The 21,420-nt window shown below is 64.8% G+C and overlaps 1 protein-coding gene across 5 annotated transcripts in view; it reads left to right on the top strand.

The window, feature by feature from the left end:
- Positions 1-21,420, top strand: part of hdlbpb (high density lipoprotein binding protein b) — a 644,718-nt gene that overhangs the window by 605,149 nt on the left and 18,149 nt on the right. For 3 of the 5 annotated variants that reach the window (XM_072493463.1, XM_072493459.1, XM_072493460.1), the window contains 2 exons: positions 16,586-16,724; positions 19,981-20,120. In XM_072493463.1, coding sequence (XP_072349564.1) covers positions 16,586-16,724; positions 19,981-20,120 — 279 coding nt within the window. The remainder of the gene's footprint in view (positions 1-16,585; positions 16,725-19,980; positions 20,121-21,420) is intronic. The other 2 variants (XM_072493462.1, XM_072493464.1) reach the window with 1 other exon arrangement.

The following is a 21,420-nucleotide window of genomic DNA, read 5'->3' as shown; positions in this document are numbered from 1 at the left end:
TGTGGCAGACTGGGCTGGCGTGTGGCAGACTGGGCTGGCGTGTGGCAGACTGAGCTGGCGTGTGGCAGACTGGGCTGGCGTGTGGCAGACTGGGCTGGCGTGTGGCAGACTGGGCTGGCGTGTGGCAGACTGAGCAGTCTGGGGCAGACTGAGCTGGCGTGTGGCAGACTGGGCTGGCGTGTGGCAGACTGGGCAGTCTGGGGCAGACTGGGCTGGCGTGTGGCAGACTGGGCTGGCGTGTGGCAGACTGGGCTGGCGTGGGGCAGACTGAGCTGGCGTGTGGCAGACTGGGCTGGCGTGTGGCAGACTGGGCAGTCTGGGGCAGACTGGGCTGGCGTGTGGCAGACTGGGCTGGCGTGTGGCAGACTGGGCTGGCGTGTGGCAGACTGGGCTGGCGTGTGGCAGACTGGGCTGGCGTGTGGCAGACTGGGCTGGCGTGTGGCAGACTGAGCTGGCGTGTGGCAGACTGGGCAGTCTGGGGCAGACTGAGCTGGCGTGGGGCAGACTGGGCTGGCGTGTGGCAGACTGGGCAGTCTGGGGCAGACTGAGCTGGCGTGTGGCAGACTGAGCAGTCTGGGGCAGACTGAGCTGGCGTGTGGCAGACTGGGCTGGCGTGTGGCAGACTGGGCTGGCGTGTGGCAGACTGGGCTGGCGTGTGGCAGACTGGGCTGGCGTGTGGCAGACTGGGCTGGCGTGTGGCAGACTGGGCTGGCGTGTGGCAGACTGGGCTGGCGTGTGGCAGACTGAGCTGGCGTGGGGCAGACTGAGCTGGCGTGTGGCAGACTGGGCTGGCGTGTGGCAGACTGGGCTGGCGTGTGGCAGACTGAGCTGGCGTGGGGCAGACTGGGCTGGCGTGTGGCAGACTGAGCTGGCGTGGGGCAGACTGGGCTGGCGTGTGGCAGACTGGGCTGGCGTGTGGCAGACTGGGCAGTCTGGGGCAGACTGGGCTGGCGTGTGGCAGACTGGGCTGGCGTGTGGCAGACTGGGCTGGCGTGTGGCAGACTGGGCTGGCGTGTGGCAGACTGGGCTGGCGTGTGGCAGACTGGGCTGGCGTGTGGCAGACTGGGCTGGCGTGTGGCAGACTGGGCTGGCGTGTGGCAGACTGGGCTGGCGTGTGGCAGACTGAGCTGGCGTGTGGCAGACTGAGCTGGCGTGTGGCAGACTGGGCTGGCGTGTGGCAGACTGGGCAGTCTGGGGCAGACTGAGCTGGCGTGTGGCAGACTGGGCTGGCGTGTGGCAGACTGAGCTGGCGTGTGGCAGACTGGGCTGGCGTGGGGCAGTCTGGGCTGGCGTGGGGCAGACTGGGCAGTCTGGGGCAGACTGAGCTGGCGTGTGGCAGACTGGGCTGGCGTGTGGCAGACTGGGCTGGCGTGTGGCAGACTGAGCAGTCTGGGGCAGTCTGGGCTGGCGTGTGGCAGACTGAGCTGGCGTGTGGCAGACTGGGCAGTCTGGGGCAGACTGAGCTGGCGTGTGGCAGACTGGGCTGGCGTGTGGCAGACTGGGCTGGCGTGTGGCAGACTGAGCTGGCGTGGGGCAGACTGGGCTGGCGTGTGGCAGACTGAGCAGTCTGGGGCAGACTGGGCTGGCGTGTGGCAGACTGGGCTGGCGTGTGGCAGTCTGGGCTGGCGTGTGGCAGACTGAGCTGGCGTGTGGCAGACTGGGCTGGCGTGTGGCAGACTGGGCTGGCGTGTGGCAGACTGGGCTGGCGTGGGGCAGACTGAGCTGGCGTGTGGCAGACTGGGCTGGCGTGTGGCAGACTGGGCTGGCGTGTGGCAGACTGAGCTGGCGTGTGGCAGACTGGGCTGGCATGTGGCAGACTGGGCTGGCGTGTGGCAGACTGGGCTGGTGTGTAACAGACTGGGCTGGCGTGGGGCAGACTGGGCTGGCGTGTGGCAGACTGAGCTGGCGTGTGGCAGACTGGGCTGGCGTGTGTCAGACTGGGCTGGCGTGTGGCAGACTGGGCAGTCTGGGGCAGACTGGGCTGGCGTGTGGCAGACTGGGCAGTCTGGGGCAGACTGGGCTGGCGTGTGGCAGACTGGGCTGGCGTGTAGCAGACTGAGCTGGCGTGTGGCAGACTGAGCTGGCGTGTGGCAGACTGGGCTGGCGTGTGGCAGACTGAGCAGTCTGGGGCAGACTGAGCTGGCGTGTGGCAGACTGGGCTGGCGTGTGGCAGACTGGGCAGTCTGGGGCAGACTGGGCTGGCTTGTGGCAGACTGGGCAGTCTGGGGCAGACTGGGCTGGCGTGGGGCAGACTGGGCTGGCGTGTGGCAGACTGAGCTGGCGTGTGGCAGACTGGGCTGGCGTGTGGCAGACTGGGCTGGCGTGTGGCAGACTGGGCTGGCGTGAGGCAGACTGGGCTGGCGTGGGGCAGACTGGGCTGGCGTGGGGCAGACTGGGCTGGCGTGGGGCAGACTGGGCTGGCGTGTGGCAGACTGGGCTGGCGTGGGGCAGACTGGGCTGGCGTGTGGCAGACTGGGCAGTCTGTGGCAGACTGGCCTGGCGTGTGGCAGACTGGGCTGGCGTGGGGCAGACTGGGCTGGCGTGGGGCAGACTGGGCTGGCGTGTGGCAGACTGGGCTGGCGTGGGGCAGACTGGGCTGGCGTGGGGCAGACTGGGCTGGCGTGTGGCAGACTGGGCTGGCGTGTGGCAGACTGGGCTGGCGTGGGGCAGACTGGGCTGGCGTGTGGCAGACTGGGCTGGCGTGGGGCAGACTGGGCTGGCGTGGGGCAGACTGGGCTGGCGTGTGGCAGACTGGGCTGGCGTGTGGCAGACTGGGCTGGCGTGGGGCAGACTGGGCTGGCGTGTGGCAGACTGGGCTGGCGTGTGGCAGACTGGCTGGCGCGTGGCAGACTGGGCTGGCGTGTGGCAGACTGAGCAGTCTGGGGCAGACTGGGCTGGCGTGTGGCAGACTGGGCTGGCGTGTGGCAGACTGGCTGGCGTGTGGCAGACTGAGCTGGCGTGTGGCAGACTGAGCAGTCTGGGGCAGACTGGGCTGGCGTGTGGCAGACTGAGCTGGCGAGTGGCAGACTGGGCTGGCGTGTGGCAGTCTGGGCTGGCGTGTGGCAGACTGGGCTGGCGTGTGGCAGACTGGGCTGGCGTGTGGCAGACTGGGCTGTCGTGTGGCAGACTGGGCTGGCGTGTGGCAGACTGGGCTGGCGTGTGGCAGACTGGGCTGGCGTGTGGCAGACTGGGCTGGCGTGTGGCAGACTGGGCTGGCGTGTGGCAGACTGGGCTGGCGTGTGGCAGACTGGGCTGGCGTGTGGCAGACTGAGCAGTCTGGGGCAGACTGGGCTGGCGTGTGGCAGACTGGGCTGGCGTGTGGCAGACTGAGCAGTCTGGGGCAGACTGGGCTGGCGTGTGGCAGACTGGGCTGGCGTGTGGCAGACTGGGCTGGCGTGTGGCAGACTGAGCAGTCTGGGGCAGACTGGGCTGGCGTGAGGCAGACTGGGCTGGCGTGTGGCAGACTGGGCTGGCGTGTGGCAGACTGGGCTGGCGTGTGGCAGACTGGGCTGGCGTGTGGCAGACTGGGCTGGCGTGTGGCAGACTGGGCTGGCGTGTGGCAGACTGGGCTGGCGTGTGGCAGACTGAGCAGTCTGGGGCAGACTGAGCTGGCGTGTGGCAGACTGGGCTGGCGTGTGGCAGACTGGGCTGGCGTGTGGCAGACTGAGCAGTCTAGGGCAGACTGGGCTGGCGTGTGGCAGACTGGGCTGGCGTGAGGCACACTGGGCTGGCGTGTGGCAGACTGGGCTGGCGTGTGGCAGACTGGGCTGGCGTGTGGCAGACTGGGCTGGCGTGAGGCAGACTGGGCTGGCGTGGGGCAGACTGGGCTGGCGTGTGGCAGACTGGGCTGGCGTGAGGCAGACTGGGCTGGCGTGAGGCAGACTGGGCTGGCGTGTGGCAGACTGAGCTAGCGTGTGGCAGACTGGGCTGGCGTGTGGCAGACTGGGCAGTCTGGGGCAGACTGAGCTGGCGTGTGGCAGACTGGGCTGGCGTGTGGCAGACTGGGCTGGCGTGTGGCAGACTGGGCAGTCTGGGGCAGACTGGGCTGGCGTGTGGCAGACTGAGCTGGCGTGTGGCAGACTGAGCTGGCGTGTGGCAGACTGAGCTGGCGTGTGGCAGACTGGGCAGTCTGGGGCAGACTGGGCAGTCTGGGGCAGACTGGGCTGGCGTGTGGCAGACTGGGCTGGCGTGAGGCAGACTGGGCAGTCTGGGGCAGACTGGGCTGGCGTGGGGCAGTCTGGGCTGGCGTGGGGCAGACTGGGCAGTCTGGGGCAGACTGAGCTGGCGTGTGGCAGACTGAGCTGGCGTGGGGCAGACTGAGCTGGCGTGTTGCAGACTGAGCAGTCTGGGGCAGACTGGGCTGGCGTGTGGCAGACTGAGCTGGCGTGGGGCAGACTGGGCTGGCGTGGGGCAGACTGAGCTGGCGTGTGGCAGACTGAGCTGGCGTGGGGCAGACTGGGCTGGCGTGGGGCAGACTGAGCAGTCTGGGGCAGACTGGGCTGGCGTGTGGCAGACTGAGCTGGCGTGGGGCAGACTGAGCTGGCGTGGGGCAGACTGGGCTGGCGTGGGGCAGACTGAGCTGGCGTGGGGCAGACTGAGCTGGCGTGTGGCAGACTGAGCTGGCGTGGGGCAGACTGGGCTGGCGTGGGGCAGACTGAGCAGTCTGGGGCAGACTGGGCTGGCGTGTGGCAGACTGAGCTGGCGTGTGGCAGACTGAGCTGGCGTGGGGCAGACTGAGCTGGCGTGTGGCAGACTGAGCTGGCGTGGGGCAGACTGGGCTGGCGTGGGGCAGACTGAGCAGTCTGGGGCAGACTGGGCTGGCGTGTGGCAGACTGAGCTGGCGTGGGGCAGACTGAGCTGGCGTGGGGCAGACTGGGCTCGCGTGGGGCAGACTGAGCTGGCGTGGGGCAGACTGAGCTGGCGTGTGGCAGACTGAGCTGGCGTGTGGCAGACTGGGCAGTCTGGGGCAGACTGGGCTGGCGTGTGGCAGACTGGGCTGGCGTGAGGCAGACTGGGCAGTCTGGGGCAGACTGAGCTGGCGTGGGGCAGACTGGGCTGGCGTGGGGCAGACTGGGCTGGCGTGGGGCAGACTGAGCTGGCGTGTGGCAGACTGGGCAGTCTGGGGCAGACTGGGCTGGCGTGTGGCAGACTGAGCTGGCGTGTGGCAGACTGGGCAGTCTGGGGCAGACTGGGCTGGCATGAGGCAGACTGGGCTGGCGTGTGGCAGACTGGGCTGGCGTGAGGCAGACTGGGCTGGCGTGTGGCAGACTGGGCTGGCGTGTGGCAGACTGGGCTGGCATGTGGCAGACTGGGCTGGCGTGTGGCAGACTGGGCTGGCGTGTGGCAGACTGAGCAGTCTGGGGCAGACTGGGCTGGCGTGTGGCAGACTGAGCTGGCGTGTGGCAGACTGGGCTGGCGTGTGGCAGACTGGGCTGGCGTGTGGCAGACTGGGCTGGCGTGGCAGACTGGGCTGGCATGAGGCAGACTGGGCTGGCGTGTGGCAGACTGGGCTGGCGTGTGGCAGACTGGGCTGGCGTGGCAGACTGGGCTGGCATGAGGCAGACTGGGCTGGCGTGAGGCAGACGGGGCTGGCGTGTGGCAGACTGAGCTGGCGTGTGGCAGACTGGGCTGGCGTGTGGCAGACTGGGCTGGCGTGTGGCAGACTGAGCTGGCGTGTGGCAGACTGGGCTGGCGTGTGGCAGACTGGGCTGGCGTGTGGCAGACTGGGCTGTCTGGGGCAGACTGGGCAGTCTGGGGCAGACTGGGCTGGCGTGTGGCAGACTGAGCTGGCGTGTGGCAGACTGAGCTGGCGTGTGGCAGACTGGGCTGGCGTGTGGCACACTGGGCTGGCGTGTGGCAGACTGGGCAGTCTGGGGCAGACTGGGCTGGCGTGTGGCAGACTGAGCTGGCGTGAGGCAGACTGGGCTGGCGTGGGGCAGACTGGGCAGTCTGGGGCAGACTGGGCTGGCGTGTGGCAGACTGGGCAGTCTGGGGCAGACTGGGCTGGCGTGAGGCAGACTGGGCTGGCGTGTGGCAGACTGGGCTGGCGTGTGGCAGACTGGGCTGGCGTGTGGCAGACTGAGCAGTCTGGGGCAGACTGGGCTGGCGTGTGGCAGACTGAGCAGTCTGGGGCAGACTGGGCTGGCGTGTGGCAGACTGGGCTGGCGTGTGGCAGACTGGGCTGGCGTGTGGCAGACTGAGCAGTCTGGGGCAGACTGGGCTGGCATGTGGCAGACTGGGCTGGCGTGTGGCAGACTGGGCTGGCGTGTGGCAGACTGAGCAGTCTGGGGCAGACTGGGCTGGCGTGAGGCAGACTGGGCTGGCGTGTGGCAGACTGAGCAGTCTGGGGCAGACTGGGCTGGCGTGTGGCAGACTGGGCTGGCGTGTGGCAGACTGAGCAGTCTGGGGCAGACTGGGCTGGCGTGTGGCAGACTGGGCTGGCGTGTGGCAGACTGGGCTGGCGTGTGGCAGACTGGGCAGTCTGGGGCAGACTGGGCTGGCGTGTGGCAGACTGGGCAGTCTGGGGCAGACTGGGCTGGCGTGTGGCAGACTGGGCAGTCTGGGGCAGACTGGGCTGGCGTGTGGCAGACTGGGCTGGCGTGTGGCAGACTGGGCTGGCGTGTGGCAGACTGGGCTGGCGTGTGGCAGACTGGGCTTGCGTGTGGCAGACTGGGCTGGCGTGTGGCAGACTGAGCTGGCGTGTGGCAGACTGAGCTGGCGTGTGGCAGACTGAGCTGGCGTGTGGCAGACTGGGCTGGCATGAGGCAGACTGGGCTGGCGTGTGGCAGACTGGGCTGGCGTGAGGCAGACTGAGCTGGCGTGTGGCAGACTGAGCTGGCGTGTGGCAGACTGGGCTGGCATGAGGCAGACTGGGCTGGCGTGTGGCAGACTGAGCTGGCGTGTGGCAGACTGGGCTGGCGTGTGGCAGACTGGGCTGGCGTGGGGCAGACTGGGCTGGCGTGTGGCAGACTCGGCAGTCTGGGGCAGACTGGGCTGGCGTGTGGCAGACTGGGCAGTCTGGGGCAGACTGGGCTGGCCTGTGGCAGACTGGGCTGGCGTGTGGCAGACTGGGCTGGCGTGTGGCAGACTGGGCTGGCGTGAGGCAGACTGAGCTGGCGTGTGGCAGACTGGGCTGGCGTGAGGCAGACTGAGCTGGCGTGTGGCAGACTGAGCTGGCGTGTGGCAGACTGAGCTGGCGTGAGGCAGACTGAGCTGGCGTGTGGCAGACTGGGCTGGCGTGTGTCAGACTGGGCAGTCTGGGGCAGACTGAGCAGTCTGGGGCAGACTGGGCTGGCGTGTGGCAGACTGGGCTGGCGTGTGGCAGACTGGGCTGGCGTGTGGCAGACTGGGCAGTCTGGGGCAGACTGGGCTGGCGTGTGGCAGACTGAGCTGGCGTGAGGCAGACTGGGCAGTCTGGGGCATACTGGGCTGGCGTGTGGCAGACTGAGCTGGCGTGAGGCAGACTGAGCAGTCTGGGGCAGACTGGGCTGGCGTGTGGCAGACTGAGCTGGCGTGTGGCAGACTGAGCTGGCGTGTGGCATACTGGGCTGGCGTGTGGCAGACTGAGCTGGCGTGAGGCAGACTGAGCAGTCTGGGGCAGACTGGGCTGGCGTGTGGCAGACTGAGCTGGCGTGTGGCAGACTGAGCTGGCGTGTGGCAGACTGAGCTGGCGTGGGGCAGACTGAGCAGTCTGGGGCAGACTGGGCAGTCTGGGGCAGACTGGGCTGGCGTGTGGCAGACTGGGCTGGCGTGGGGCAGACTGGGCTGGCGTGGGGCAGACTGGGCTGGCGTGTGGCAGACTGGGCTGGCGTGTGGCAGACTGGGCTGGCGTGTGGCAGACTGGGCTGGCGTGTGGCAGACTGGGCTGGCGTGTGGCAGACTGGGCTGGTGTGTGGCAGACTGAGCTGGCGTGTGGCAGACTGGGCTGGCGTGTGGCAGACTGGGCTGGCGTGTGGCAGACTGGGCTGGCGTGTGGCAGACTGGGCTGGCGTGTGGCAGACTGAGCTGGCGTGTGGCAGACTGGGCAGTCTGGGGCAGACTGGGCTGGCGTGTGGCAGACTGGGCTGGCGTGTGGCAGACTGAGCTGGCGTGGGGCAGACTGGGCTGGCGTGTGGCAGACTGGGCTGGCGTGGGGCAGACTGGGCTGGCGTGTGGCAGACTGGGCAGTCTGGGGCAGACTGGGCTGGCGTGTGGCAGACTGGGCTGGCGTGTGGCAGACTGAGCAGTCTGGGGCAGACTGGGCTGGCGTGTGGCAGACTGGGCTGGCGTGTGGCAGACTAGGCTGGCGTGTGGCAGACTGGGCTGGCGTGGGGCAGACTGGGCTGGCGTGTGGCAGACTGGGCTGGCGTGTGGCAGACTGAGCAGTCTGGGGCAGACTGGGCTGGCGTGTGGCAGACTGGGCTGGCGTGGGGCAGACTGGGCTGGCGTGTGGCAGACTGGGCTGGCGTGTGGCAGACTGAGCAGTCTGGGGCAGACTGGGCTGGCGTGAGGCAGACTGGGCTGGCGTGTGGCAGACTGGGCTGGCGTGTGGCAGACTGGGCTGGCGTGTGGCACACTGGGCTGGCGTGTGGCAGACTGAGCTGGCGTGTGGCAGACTGGGCAGTCTGGGGCAGACTGGGCTGGCGTGAGGCAGACTGGGCTGGCGTGGGGCAGACTGGGCTGGCGTGTGGCAGACTGGGCTGGCGTGGGGCAGACTGGGCTGGCGTGTGGCAGACTGGGCTGGCGTGTGGCAGACTGGGCTGGCGTGGGGCAGACTGGGCAGTCTGGGGCAGACTGGGCTGGTGTGTGGCAGACTGGGCTGGCGTGTGGCAGACTGGGCTGGCGTGGGGCAGACTGGGCTGGCGTGTGGCAGACTGGGCTGGCGTGTGGCAGACTGAGCTGGCGTGAGGCAGACTGAGCTGGCGTGTGGCAGACTGGGCTGGCGTGTGGCAGACTGGGCTGGCGTGTGGCAGACTGAGCTGGCGTGTGGCAGACTGGGCTGGCGTGTGGCAGACTGGGCTGGCGTGTGGCAGACTGGGCTGGCGTGTGGCAGACTGGGCTGGCGTGTGGCAGACTGGGCTGGCGTGAGGCAGACTGGGCTGGCGTGTGGCAGACTGGGCTGGCATGAGGCAGACTGGGCTGGCGTGGGGCAGACTGGGCAGTCTGGGGCAGACTGGGCTGGCGTGTGGCAGACTGGGCTGGCGTGGGGCAGACTGGGCTGGCGTGTGGCAGACTGGGCTGGCGTGTGGCAGACTGGGCTGGCGTGTGGCAGACTGGGCTGGCGTGGGGCAGACTGAGCTGGCGTGGGGCAGACTGGGCTGGCGTGGGGCAGACTGAGCTGGCGTGGGGCAGACTGAGCTGGCGTGTGGCAGACTGAGCTGGCGTGTGGCAGACTGGGCAGTCTGGGGCAGACTGGGCTGGCGTGTGGCAGACTGGGCTGGCGTGAGGCAGACTGGGCAGTCTGGGGCAGACTGAGCTGGCGTGGGGCAGACTGGGCTGGCGTGGGGCAGACTGGGCTGGCGTGGGGCAGACTGAGCTGGCGTGTGGCAGACTGGGCAGTCTGGGGCAGACTGGGCTGGCGTGTGGCAGACTGAGCTGGCGTGTGGCAGACTGGGCAGTCTGGGGCAGACTGGGCTGGCATGAGGCAGACTGGGCTGGCGTGTGGCAGACTGGGCTGGCGTGAGGCAGACTGGGCTGGCGTGTGGCAGACTGGGCTGGCGTGTGGCAGACTGGGCTGGCATGTGGCAGACTGGGCTGGCGTGTGGCAGACTGGGCTGGCGTGTGGCAGACTGAGCAGTCTGGGGCAGACTGGGCTGGCGTGTGGCAGACTGAGCTGGCGTGTGGCAGACTGGGCTGGCGTGTGGCAGACTGGGCTGGCGTGGCAGACTGGGCTGGCATGAGGCAGACTGGGCTGGCGTGTGGCAGACTGGGCTGGCGTGTGGCAGACTGGGCTGGCGTGGCAGACTGGGCTGGCATGAGGCAGACTGGGCTGGCGTGAGGCAGACTGGGCTGGCGTGTGGCAGACTGAGCTGGCGTGTGGCAGACTGGGCTGGCGTGTGGCAGACTGGGCTGGCGTGTGGCAGACTGGGCTGGCGTGTGGCAGACTGAGCTGGCGTGTGGCAGACTGGGCTGGCGTGTGGCAGACTGGGCTGGCGTGTGGCAGACTGGGCTGTCTGGGGCAGACTGGGCAGTCTGGGGCAGACTGGGCTGGCGTGTGGCAGACTGAGCTGGCGTGTGGCAGACTGAGCTGGCGTGTGGCAGACTGGGCTGGCGTGTGGCACACTGGGCTGGCGTGTGGCACACTGGGCAGTCTGGGGCAGACTGGGCTGGCGTGTGGCAGACTGAGCTGGCGTGAGGCAGACTGGGCTGGCGTGGGGCAGACTGGGCAGTCTGGGGCAGACTGGGCTGGCGTGTGGCAGACTGGGCAGTCTGGGGCAGACTGGGCTGGCGTGAGGCAGACTGGGCTGGCGTGTGGCAGACTGGGCTGGCGTGTGGCAGACTGAGCAGTCTGGGGCAGACTGGGCTGGCGTGTGGCAGACTGAGCAGTCTGGGGCAGACTGGGCTGGCGTGTGGCAGACTGGGCTGGCGTGTGGCAGACTGGGCTGGCGTGTGGCAGACTGAGCAGTCTGGGGCAGACTGGGCTGGCGTGTGGCAGACTGGGCTGGCGTGTGGCAGACTGAGCAGTCTGGGGCAGACTGGGCTGGCGTGTGGCAGACTGGGCTGGCGTGTGGCAGACTGAGCAGTCTGGGGCAGACTGGGCTGGCGTGTGGCAGACTGAGCAGTCTGGGGCAGACTGGGCTGGCGTGTGGCAGACTGGGCTGGCGTGTGGCAGACTGGGCTGGCGTGTGGCAGACTGAGCAGTCTGGGGCAGACTGGGCTGGCATGTGGCAGACTGGGCTGGCGTGTGGCAGACTGGGCTGGCGTGTGGCAGACTGAGCAGTCTGGGGCAGACTGGGCTGGCGTGAGGCAGACTGGGCTGGCGTGTGGCAGACTGAGCAGTCTGGGGCAGACTGGGCTGGCGTGTGGCAGACTGGGCTGGCGTGTGGCAGACTGGGCTGGCGTGTGGCAGACTGAGCAGTCTGGGGCAGACTGGGCTGGCGTGTGGCAGACTGGGCTGGCGTGTGGCAGACTGGGCTGGCGTGTGGCAGACTGGGCTGGCGTGTGGCAGACTGGGCAGTCTGGGGCAGACTGGGCTGGCGTGTGGCAGACTGGGCAGTCTGGGGCAGACTGGGCTGGCGTGTGGCAGACTGGGCAGTCTGGGGCAGACTGGGCTGGCGTGTGGCAGACTGGGCTGGCGTGTGGCAGACTGGGCTGGCGTGTGGCAGACTGGGCTGGCGTGTGGCAGACTGGGCTTGCGTGTGGCAGTCTGGGCTGGCGTGTGGCAGACTGAGCTGGCGTGTGGCAGACTGAGCTGGCGTGTGGCAGACTGAGCTGGCGTGTGGCAGACTGGGCTGGCATGAGGCAGACTGGGCTGGCGTGTGGCAGACTGGGCTGGCGTGAGGCAGACTGAGCTGGCGTGTGGCAGACTGAGCTGGCGTGTGGCAGACTGGGCTGGCATGAGGCAGACTGGGCTGGCGTGTGGCAGACTGAGCTGGCGTGTGGCAGACTGGGCTGGCGTGTGGCAGACTGGGCTGGCGTGGGGCAGACTGGGCTGGCGTGTGGCAGACTCGGCAGTCTGGGGCAGACTGGGATGGCGTGTGGCAGACTGGGCAGTCTGGGGCAGACTGGGCTGGCCTGTGGCAGACTGGGCTGGCGTGTGGCAGACTGGGCTGGCGTGTGGCAGACTGGGCTGGCGTGAGGCAGACTGAGCTGGCGTGTGGCAGACTGGGCTGGCGTGAGGCAGACTGAGCTGGCGTGTGGCAGACTGAGCTGGCGTGTGGCAGACTGAGCTGGCGTGAGGCAGACTGAGCTGGCGTGTGGCAGACTGGGCTGGCGTGTGTCAGACTGGGCAGTCTGGGGCAGACTGAGCAGTCTGGGGCAGACTGGGCTGGCGTGTGGCAGACTGGGCTGGCGTGTGGCAGACTGGGCTGGCGTGTGGCAGACTGGGCAGTCTGGGGCAGACTGGGCTGGCGTGTGGCAGACTGAGCTGGCGTGAGGCAGACTGGGCTGGCGTGTGGCAGACTGGGCAGTCTGGGGCATACTGGGCTGGCGTGTGGCAGACTGAGCTGGCGTGAGGCAGACTGAGCAGTCTGGGGCAGACTGGGCTGGCGTGTGGCAGACTGAGCTGGCGTGTGGCAGACTGAGCTGGCGTGTGGCAGACTGGGCTGGCGTGTGGCAGACTGAGCTGGCGTGAGGCAGACTGAGCAGTCTGGGGCAGACTGGGCTGGCGTGTGGCAGACTGAGCTGGCGTGTGGCAGACTGAGCTGGCGTGTGGCAGACTGAGCTGGCGTGAGGCAGACTGAGCAGTCTGGGGCAGACTGGGCAGTCTGGGGCAGACTGGGCTGGCGTGTGGCAGACTGGGCTGGCGTGTGGCAGACTGGGCTGGCGTGTGGCAGACTGAGCTGGCGTGTGGCAGACTGGGCTGGCGTGTGGCAGACTGGGCTGGCGTGTTGCAGACTGAGCTGGCGTGGGGCAGACTGGGCAGTCTGGGGCAGACTGGGCTGGCGTGTGGCAGACTGGGCTGGCGTGGGGCAGACTGGGCTGGCGTGTGGCAGACTGAGCTGGCGTGGGGCAGACTGGGCAGTCTGGGGCAGACTGGGCTGGCGTGTGGCAGACTGGGCTGGCGTGAGGCAGACTGGGCTGGCGTGGGGCAGACTGGGCTGGCGTGTGGCAGACTGGGCTGGCGTGTGGCAGACTGGGCTGGCGTGGGGCAGACTGGGCTGGCGTGTGGCAGACTGGGCTGGCGTGTGGCAGACTGGGCTGGCGTGTGGCAGACTGGGCTGGCGTGTGGCAGACTGGGCTGGCGTGTGGCAGACTGGGCTGGTGTGTGGCAGACTGAGCTGGCGTGTGGCAGACTGGGCTGGCGTGTGGCAGACTGGGCTGGCGTGTGGCAGACTGGGCTGGCGTGTGGCAGACTGGGCTGGCGTGTGGCAGACTGAGCTGGCGTGTGGCAGACTGGGCAGTCTGGGGCAGACTGGGCTGGCGTGTGGCAGACTGGGCTGGCGTGTGGCAGACTGAGCTGGCGTGGGGCAGACTGGGCTGGCGTGTGGCAGACTGGGCTGGCGTGGGGCAGACTGGGCTGGCGTGTGGCAGACTGGGCAGTCTGGGGCAGACTGGGCTGGCGTGTGGCAGACTGGGCTGGCGTGTGGCAGACTGAGCAGTCTGGGGCAGACTGGGCTGGCGTGTGGCAGACTGGGCTGGCGTGTGGCAGACTAGGCTGGCGTGTGGCAGACTGGGCTGGCGTGAGGCAGACTGGGCTGGCGTGTGGCAGACTGAGCAGTCTGGGGCAGACTGGGCTGGCGTGTGGCAGACTGGGCTGGCGTGTGGCAGACTGAGCAGTCTGGGGCAGACTGGGCTGGCGTGTGGCAGACTGGGCTGGCGTGGGGCAGACTGGGCTGGCGTGTGGCAGACTGGGCTGGCGTGTGGCAGACTGAGCAGTCTGGGGCAGACTGGGCTGGCGTGAGGCAGACTGGGCTGGCGTGTGGCAGACTGGGCTGGCGTGTGGCAGACTGGGCTGGCGTGTGGCAGACTGGGCTGGCGTGTGGCAGACTGAGCTGGCGTGTGGCAGACTGGGCAGTCTGGGGCAGACTGGGCTGGCGTGAGGCAGACTGGGCTGGCGTGGGGCAGACTGGGCTGGCGTGTGGCAGACTGGGCTGGCGTGGGGCAGACTGGGCTGGCGTGTGGCAGACTGGGCTGGCGTGTGGCAGACTGGGCTGGCGTGGGGCAGACTGGGCAGTCTGGGGCAGACTGGGCTGGTGTGTGGCAGACTGGGCTGGCGTGTGGCAGACTGGGCTGGCGTGGGGCAGACTGGGCTGGCGTGTGGCAGACTGGGCTGGCGTGTGGCAGACTGAGCTGGCGTGAGGCAGACTGAGCTGGCGTGTGGCAGACTGGGCTGGCGTGTGGCAGACTGGGCTGGCGTGTGGCAGACTGAGCTGGCGTGTGGCAGACTGGGCTGGCGTGTGGCAGACTGGGCTGGCGTGTGGCAGACTGGGCTGGCGTGTGGCAGACTGGGCTGGCGTGTGGCAGACTGGGCTGGCGTGAGGCAGACTGGGCTGGCGTGTGGCAGACTGGGCTGGCATGAGGCAGACTGGGCTGGCGTGGGGCAGACTGGGCAGTCTGGGGCAGACTGGGCTGGCGTGTGGCAGACTGGGCTGGCGTGGGGCAGACTGGGCTGGCGTGTGGCAGACTGGGCTGGCGTGTGGCAGACTGGGCTGGCGTGTGGCAGACTGGGCTGGCGTGAGGCAGACTGGGCTGGCGTGTGGCAGACTGGGCAGTCTGGGGCAGACTGGGCTGGCGTGTGGCAGACTGGGCTGGCGTGGGGCAGACTGGGCAGTCTGGGGCAGACTGGGCTGGCGTGTGGCAGACTGGGCTGGCGTGTGGCAGACTGGGCTGGCGTGTGGCAGACTGGGCTGGCGTGAGGCAGACTGGGCAGTCTGGGGCAGACTGGGCTGGCGTGAGGCAGACTGGGCTGGCGTGAGGCAGACTGGGCAGTCTGGGGCAGACTGGGCTGGCGTGTGGCAGACTGGGCTGGCGTGTGGCAGACTGGGCAGTCTGGGGCAGACTGAGCTGGCGTGTGGCAGACTGGGCTGGCGTGTGGCAGACTGGGCAGTCTGGGGCAGACTGGGCTGGCGTGTGGCAGACTGGGCTGGCGTGTGGCAGACTGGGCTGGCGTGTGGCAGACTGGGCTGGCGTGTGGCAGACTGGGCTGGCGTGGGGCAGACTGAGCTGGCGTGTGGCAGACTGGGCTGGCGTGGGGCAGACTGGGCTGGCGTGGGGCAGACTGGGCTGGCGTGTGGCAGACTGAGCTGGCGTGGGGCAGACTGAGCTGGCGTGTGGCAGACTGGGCTGGCGTGGGGCAGACTGGGCTGGCGTGTGGCAGACGGCTGGCGTGTGGCAGACTGGGCTGGCGTGTGGCAGACTGGGCTGGCGTGGGGCAGACTGGGCAGTCTGGGGCAGACTGGGCTGGCGTGTGGCAATCAGTTAGACAGTAGAATGCAGGATTGAATATATTCCAGGATTACCTTTCACTTCCCAGTCATGGGTTTAATCGGCCAAGGGGGCTCCTGGCTCCTGTGCAGGAATAGCTGCCGCGTCTTACTGCAAATTTCATTGGCTGTCCTGAATTCACTTTCTGAAATACATATTTAATCTTACAAAGGTGTGCGTGCCAGCGACAATGCCATCTTAAATTGCACATCCCTACTTGCCCTTTTGAGGGCAACTGCGCGTCAATCACATTGCTGTGGGCCTGGAATCTCCCTTTCTCGTTCCCGCTCGCTTTTTCTCTCTTCCCCCCTCTCTCTCTCACTCTGCCTCTCTCGCTTTCTCTGTCTCTCTCATGCTCTCCCTCTTTTCCTCGCGCCCTCTCTCTCACTCTCCTATTCCCTCCATCTCTCCCTTTCTTTAACTCTTCCACTCGCTCTCTTTCTTTCTTACTCTCTTTCTCTTGCTCACTCCCTCTCTCTCGCTCTCTTTCTCTCTCTCTCTCGCTCTCTCTCCCTCTCTCTCTCGCTCTCTCGCTCTCCCTCTCGCTCTCTCGCTCTCCCTCCCTCTATTCCTTCCTCTTCCTCTCTCTCTCTCTCCATCTATTCCTCTTTCACCATCTCTCTCTCTCTTCCTCTGTCCCTCTCTCTCTGTCTCTCTCCCCCTCACTCTCTCTCTCGCTCTCCCTCTCACTCTCTCCCCGTCCCTCTATTCCTCCCTCTTCCTCTCTCTCCCCCCATCTATTCCTCTTTCACCATCTCTCTCTCTCTCTCTCTCTCTCCCTCTTCCTCTGTCCCTCTCTCCTCTGTCCCTCTCTCTCTCTCTCTCTGTCTCTCTCCCCCTCACTCTCTCTCTCTCTCCCTCTCTCTCCCTCTCGCTCTCTCTCTCACCCTCTCTCCCTCTCTCTCTTTCCTCTCTCATTCTCTCTCTCTCTCTCACTCTCTCTTGCTCTCTCTCTCTCTCTCTCTCTCCCTCTCCCTCTCTCACCCTCTCTCTCTCTTTTCTCTCTCTCTGTCTTTCTCTCTCTCTCGCTCTCTCTTGCTCTTTCTCTCTCTCCCTCTCCCTCTCGCTCTCTCTTTCTCTCTCTCCTATGTCCCTCTCTTCCTCTCTCTCCCTCTCGCTCTTTCTCTCTCTTTCTCTCCTCCTTCAAGATGCTCCTTAAAACTGACCTCTGACTGAGCTTTTAGTCACCTGAGTGAATAGCTCCTGATGCGCTGTGGCATCCCGTTTAGTTTGACCGCTCTCCACTGGAGTGTCTGGGGATGTTTCACTACATTCAGGCGCTATACAAACGCACACATTGTTATCGGTGAGAACCAAGGTGGAGATTAATGCCGCCTCGACAACGCAGTGTCTTAAACAGGAGACTGCGAAACCTTGACAGCAATCTTCCACGACTAAATCTCCTTGAGTTTGCAAGTACTCCGTTAAAATGACTCTCCTGTCGGGCTACTTTTTGTTGTTTGAGAACCTTTTTTTCCCCCCCCCCACCCCCACCCCCACCCCCGCTGTCTGCTCCTTCTAGGAAGCCCAGGTGACCCTGGAGTGTGTGATTCCGCAGAAGTTCCACCGAGCAGTGATGGGGCTGAAGGGTGGCAAGGTGCAACAGATCACCCGGGATCACGACGTTCAAATCAAGTTCCCCGAGCGAGATGAGAACCAAGGTACAGTCGAGCTGGATCGATGGGCCCCATCCTAGCCGGAGAGACCAGATTCCCTCTCCCGCTCGCTATAGGAAAAAAAAAGATGGCTGCCTCTGCCGGTCCTGATGTCCGTAGAACCACGCAGTGCCGTTCCTAGCTGTGCCCGGCAAATCTGGTGACCATCCCCCCCATTACAGCGATGCCTGTGCTGTGTGGGGAGAGATGCTTCACCCACATGGGTCATTCCCCCCCCCCCCCCCATAAACATTATTCATAAATAACAAACACAACCTGAACCTCAACACTGCCCAAAAAATGGCCGCCGACGGTCAAGGCTCCAGCTCAATGTTAATGACCTCCGACCTGGTGCGAAAGGAGGGAACCCAAAAGGTTACCATCCTTGGACAGGGCCGGAACTTGGGGGGTGTGGTTAGCGGTCCCAGGGGAGCGCCGCTCAATCCCACTGATGCACAATCAATTACTCTCGAGACAAGGTGAGTCATAACTAATCGGCTTTAATCTGCTAGAACTGTACCCAGCAGCTTCGATACAGAAAGTGAAGGCTGCTGGGACGGCATTGGTTCTTATACCCCGCCTCTCAGGGCGGAGCTATGTACGTTAGCCAATGGTAGGCTCCTGGGTCTAGCCAATGGGCATCCACCTCTCAGGTACTGCAATACCTGGTATTACCACACCCGCGTGGGTTGTTAAGTTTGGAGCCCATCCCAGGGAGTGAACACAAAGAGAGTCCCCCCCTTTTCTGTCCATGTCATCTGGCGGCCCCTTAGCTCAGTTGGCTGGTTGGTGATGCCAAGTGACGCCAACAGCGGCGGGTTCAATCCCCGTACCGGCCGAGATTATCCCCCTGCCTTCTCAACCTTGCCCCTGGCCTGAGGTGTGCTGACCGTCCGGGGCGGCACGGTGCCACAGTGGGTTAGCACTGCTGCCTCACAGCGGCAGGAACCCAGGTTCGATTCCGGCCTCGGGTGACTGTCTGTGCGGAGTCTGCACGTTCTCCCCCGTGGCTATGTGGGTTTCCTCCGGGTGCTCCCACAGGCCAAAGATTTGTAGGCTAGGTGGATTGGACACGCTAAATTTCCCTTTAGTGTCCATAGGTTAGGTGGGGTTATGGGGATAGGGTGGGGGAGTGGGCCTAAATAGGGTACTCTTGTCGGAGGTTCGGTGGAGACCCAATGGGCAGAATGACCTCCTTCTGCACTGTAGGGATTGTATCCCAGGAATCAGCCTTCTCTGAGCTGCCGCCCAATGCAATTACGCGTCTCCCTTAAATAAGGCGGGTATGAGTGAGGGGGGGATGGAAGATGTGCTGAATGGTGGAGGTGAGGCAGACGGGGGCAGGAAGGGGTCTGGCCTGGATTGTAACAGCAGACTGGTTGCCCCCGATAGTCCGTTTCGTTGCTGAATGTTCTATGTGGTATATCCTGGTCTGGCCTACCTCTCGTCGAAGACTTAAGACACAACGGGAAATTTCCTTGGGTAGGCCTCAGGCTCGGCGGGGCTTCCTCAGCCAGTGTAGCATCGGCGGACGTTCAGAGGAAACTCTGGGGGCTCCGTGCGGTCAGAGATCTGACCGTCAAGAGGAAATCCTGAAGGAATTCCGGGCGCCTGGGGGGGGGGGATTAGCCATTTTGCAGGCCCCTCCAACCGTGCGGCCCCCTCGGTTACCCCGCTCAAACGGCAGCCTGGAGCAGGGGCTGGGACCCGGGGCCTCCTCAGCTGGAGGCACGAGGCTGGCCAACTGAGGCAAGGCTGGCTGCTCCGAGTGTTTCCCTGCAGCGCGATCCCAACGGGGCTTCAAAAGAGAAAAACAAAAGCCTGTTTACTCTCCGTAAATAGCCCCCTCGCCAGGGGGAATCGGGGCTCCCGGGAGTTTGATTTTCCACTTGTTAATGAGGGGAGCGGCCTCATTTGGATGCGAGATGTCAATTTGGCAGCTTACCGAGCTGGGCCCACTGCTGTAATTACCCCACACGGGAGCGGGAGGCTCAGAGTCTGTTGCGCAGACGTTCATGGGAGTGAGGCGGTTGCCGTGGCCACCACCGGTGAGGCTCGCTTGCCCGGAGCGTTAGCCTGGGGCCTCTGGATTACGGGCCCAGTCACATCATTACCGCCGTGTCACAGACCTTTCTCTCGGGTAGGGGGATGCAGCTGAGGGAGGGCCAGGGACGGGCAAAGCGGGAGACGGGACGCCAAGGAGGTCAGCTGTGGAGGTCGCGGTGAGGGGGGGGGTGGGCGCGTTGGTGACCCGTGGGCGCCGCAGGGGTCAGGGAGAAACGTCACCCTCGGGAATGACATTTCGATTCAATTGGTTAAGTTATCCTTTTTATGTTAGTCACGCTGCTCCACCTCCCCCGCCCCACCCCCCTCGCCTCATTTTTGTTGAATTAATTGATTATTGTTTTATTGGAGGAGTGTAAAGAGAGGCTCCCCGAAATGAGATTTTAGTTTAGTTTCCTTTGATGTTTTGTTTTAGTTACACTGCCCCACACGGTTCACATATACCCCCCCTCCCTCCCCCGCACACATACGCAACTCCCCCGTCCCCTCCCGCAACCACACCTTTGTCGTATTAAAAGAGTTTTATGGGAAACTGCAGGGAGTGTTGGTAGGCCGCAGGCTCCACGTGCAGTGCTGCGTCCTGTAAATAGACCAGCTATAACGGAGAGGATTTGCGTCCAGTTTAACACTTGGCGTGGGGCACATTTTTCATCCTCTTGCCCCAACCCCCTCCCCTCCCTTGAAAAAAGTGCGCGTCGCTGGGGATCAGTTGGGAGCCAAGTGTTAATGCCTGTACACAGGAAGATCCCATTGGCAGAGATGACCGGCTAACCCGTTACTTGGGATGTCGATTGAGGGACAAATATTCTCCACACCGATCTGGGTGGGCGCCTGGCATCAGCTCCTGAGCCGTGAGATGACAGCGCAGCGTCAGCCGCGGGTTATTGCGCTGCACCCCCTCGGGTGGGATGGCGCCCTGAAACTTTGCGCCTCAGAGGAAAGGAGACAAAGGTTGGCCGCAGTTTCCAGAAAGTTCTGGTCAGGCCCGAATTGGAGGAGCTCCGTTCCTCACCTCAGGAGCGGTAACCGTGCCCGTCCACGCCGCGTTGACACCCGGGTGCAGGGGCAGTCCAGGGGGGCAGAATGGACCCGTGCCGCTGCGACCCCCACCGGTCTGCGTGAGCTCTCTCTCGCTCTCTCTCTCTCTCTCTCTCTGCGCGCACGTTCTGACACCCGGTGCTGCTCTCTTCCCACCCAGCAGGTCCGGACCTGCACCCGCAGGAAAACGGCGACCTGAACCCGGACCTCCGGGAGGGGGAGCAGGCTCCCAGGAAGTGTGACGTCATCGTGGTCTCGGGCCGGAAGGAGAAGTGCGAGGCCGCTCGCGAGGCTCTGCTGGTAGGTCGCCAGGCGTCCCTGCAGCGTTTTGGGCGAAGGCGGCGAAGTCCCCGGGCCCCGTGGCTGAGAATATGTCCAGGACAAGAGTCAGGGTCAAGTGGGATTGTGGGAGACCCTCTGTGCCCATTTAACGCTGTTACTAGATTTCCGGGACACAACAGAACATAACACATGAGAGAGACAGAATCCCCACCAATATAGAGGCAGCTTTACTCTGTATCTAACCCCGTGCTGTACCTGTCCTGTGAGTGTTTGATGGGGACAGTGTAGAGGGAGCTTTACTCTGTATCTAACCGCGTGCTGTACCTGTCCTGGGAGTGTTTGATGGGGACAGTGTAGAGGGAGCTTTACTCTGTATCTAATCCCGTGCTGTACCTGTCCTGGGAGAGTTTGATAGGGACAGTGTAGAGGGAGCTTTACTCTGTATCTAACCCCGTGCTGTACCTGTCCTGGGAGTGTTTGATGGGGACAGTGTAGAGGGAGCTTTACTCTGTATCTAACCCCGTGCTGTACCTGTCCTGGGAGTGTTTGATGGGGACAGTGTAGAGGGAGCTTTACTCTGTATCTAACCCCGTGCTGTACCTGTCCTGGGAGTGTTTGATGGGGACAGTGTAGAGGGAGCTTTACTCTGTAACTAACCCCGTGCTGTACCTGTCCTGGGAGTGTTTGATGGGGACAGTGTACAGGGAGCTTTACTCTGCATCTAACCCCGTGCTGTACCTGTCCTGGGAGTGTTTGATGGGGACAGTGTACAGGGAGCTTTACTCTGTATCTAACCCCGTGCTGTACCGGTCCTGGGAGTGTTCGATGGGGACAGTGTAGAGAGAGCTTTACTCTGTATCTAACCCCGTGCTGTACCTGTCCTGGGAGTGTTTGATGGGGACAGTGTACAGGGAGCTTTACTCTGTATCTAACCCCGTGCTGTACCTGTCCTTAGAGAGTTTGATGGGGACAGTGTAGAGGGAGCTTTACTCTGTATCTAACCCCATGCTGTACCTGTCCTGGGAGTGTTTGATGGGGACAGTGTAGAGGGAGCTTTACTCTGTAACTAACCCCGTGCTGTACCTGTCCTGGGAGTGTTTGATGGGGACAGTGTACAGGGAGCTTTACTCTGTATCTAACCCCGTGCTGTACCTGTCCTGGGAGTGTTTGATGGGGACAGTGTACAGGGAGCTTTACTCTGTATCTAACCCCGTGCTGTACCTGTCCTGGGAGAGTTTGATGGGGACAGTGTAGAGGGAGCTTTACTCTGTATCTAACCCCATGCTGTACCTGTCCTGGGAGTGTTTGACGGGGACAG

The sequence above is a fragment of the Scyliorhinus torazame genome, chromosome 31 (assembly GCF_047496885.1).
Source record: "Scyliorhinus torazame isolate Kashiwa2021f chromosome 31, sScyTor2.1, whole genome shotgun sequence".
NCBI classification, from domain to species: Eukaryota; Metazoa; Chordata; class Chondrichthyes; order Carcharhiniformes; family Scyliorhinidae; genus Scyliorhinus; species Scyliorhinus torazame.
Note: the sequence above shows the minus strand (reverse complement) of the source record. Positions and strands in the feature narration are given on the sequence as shown.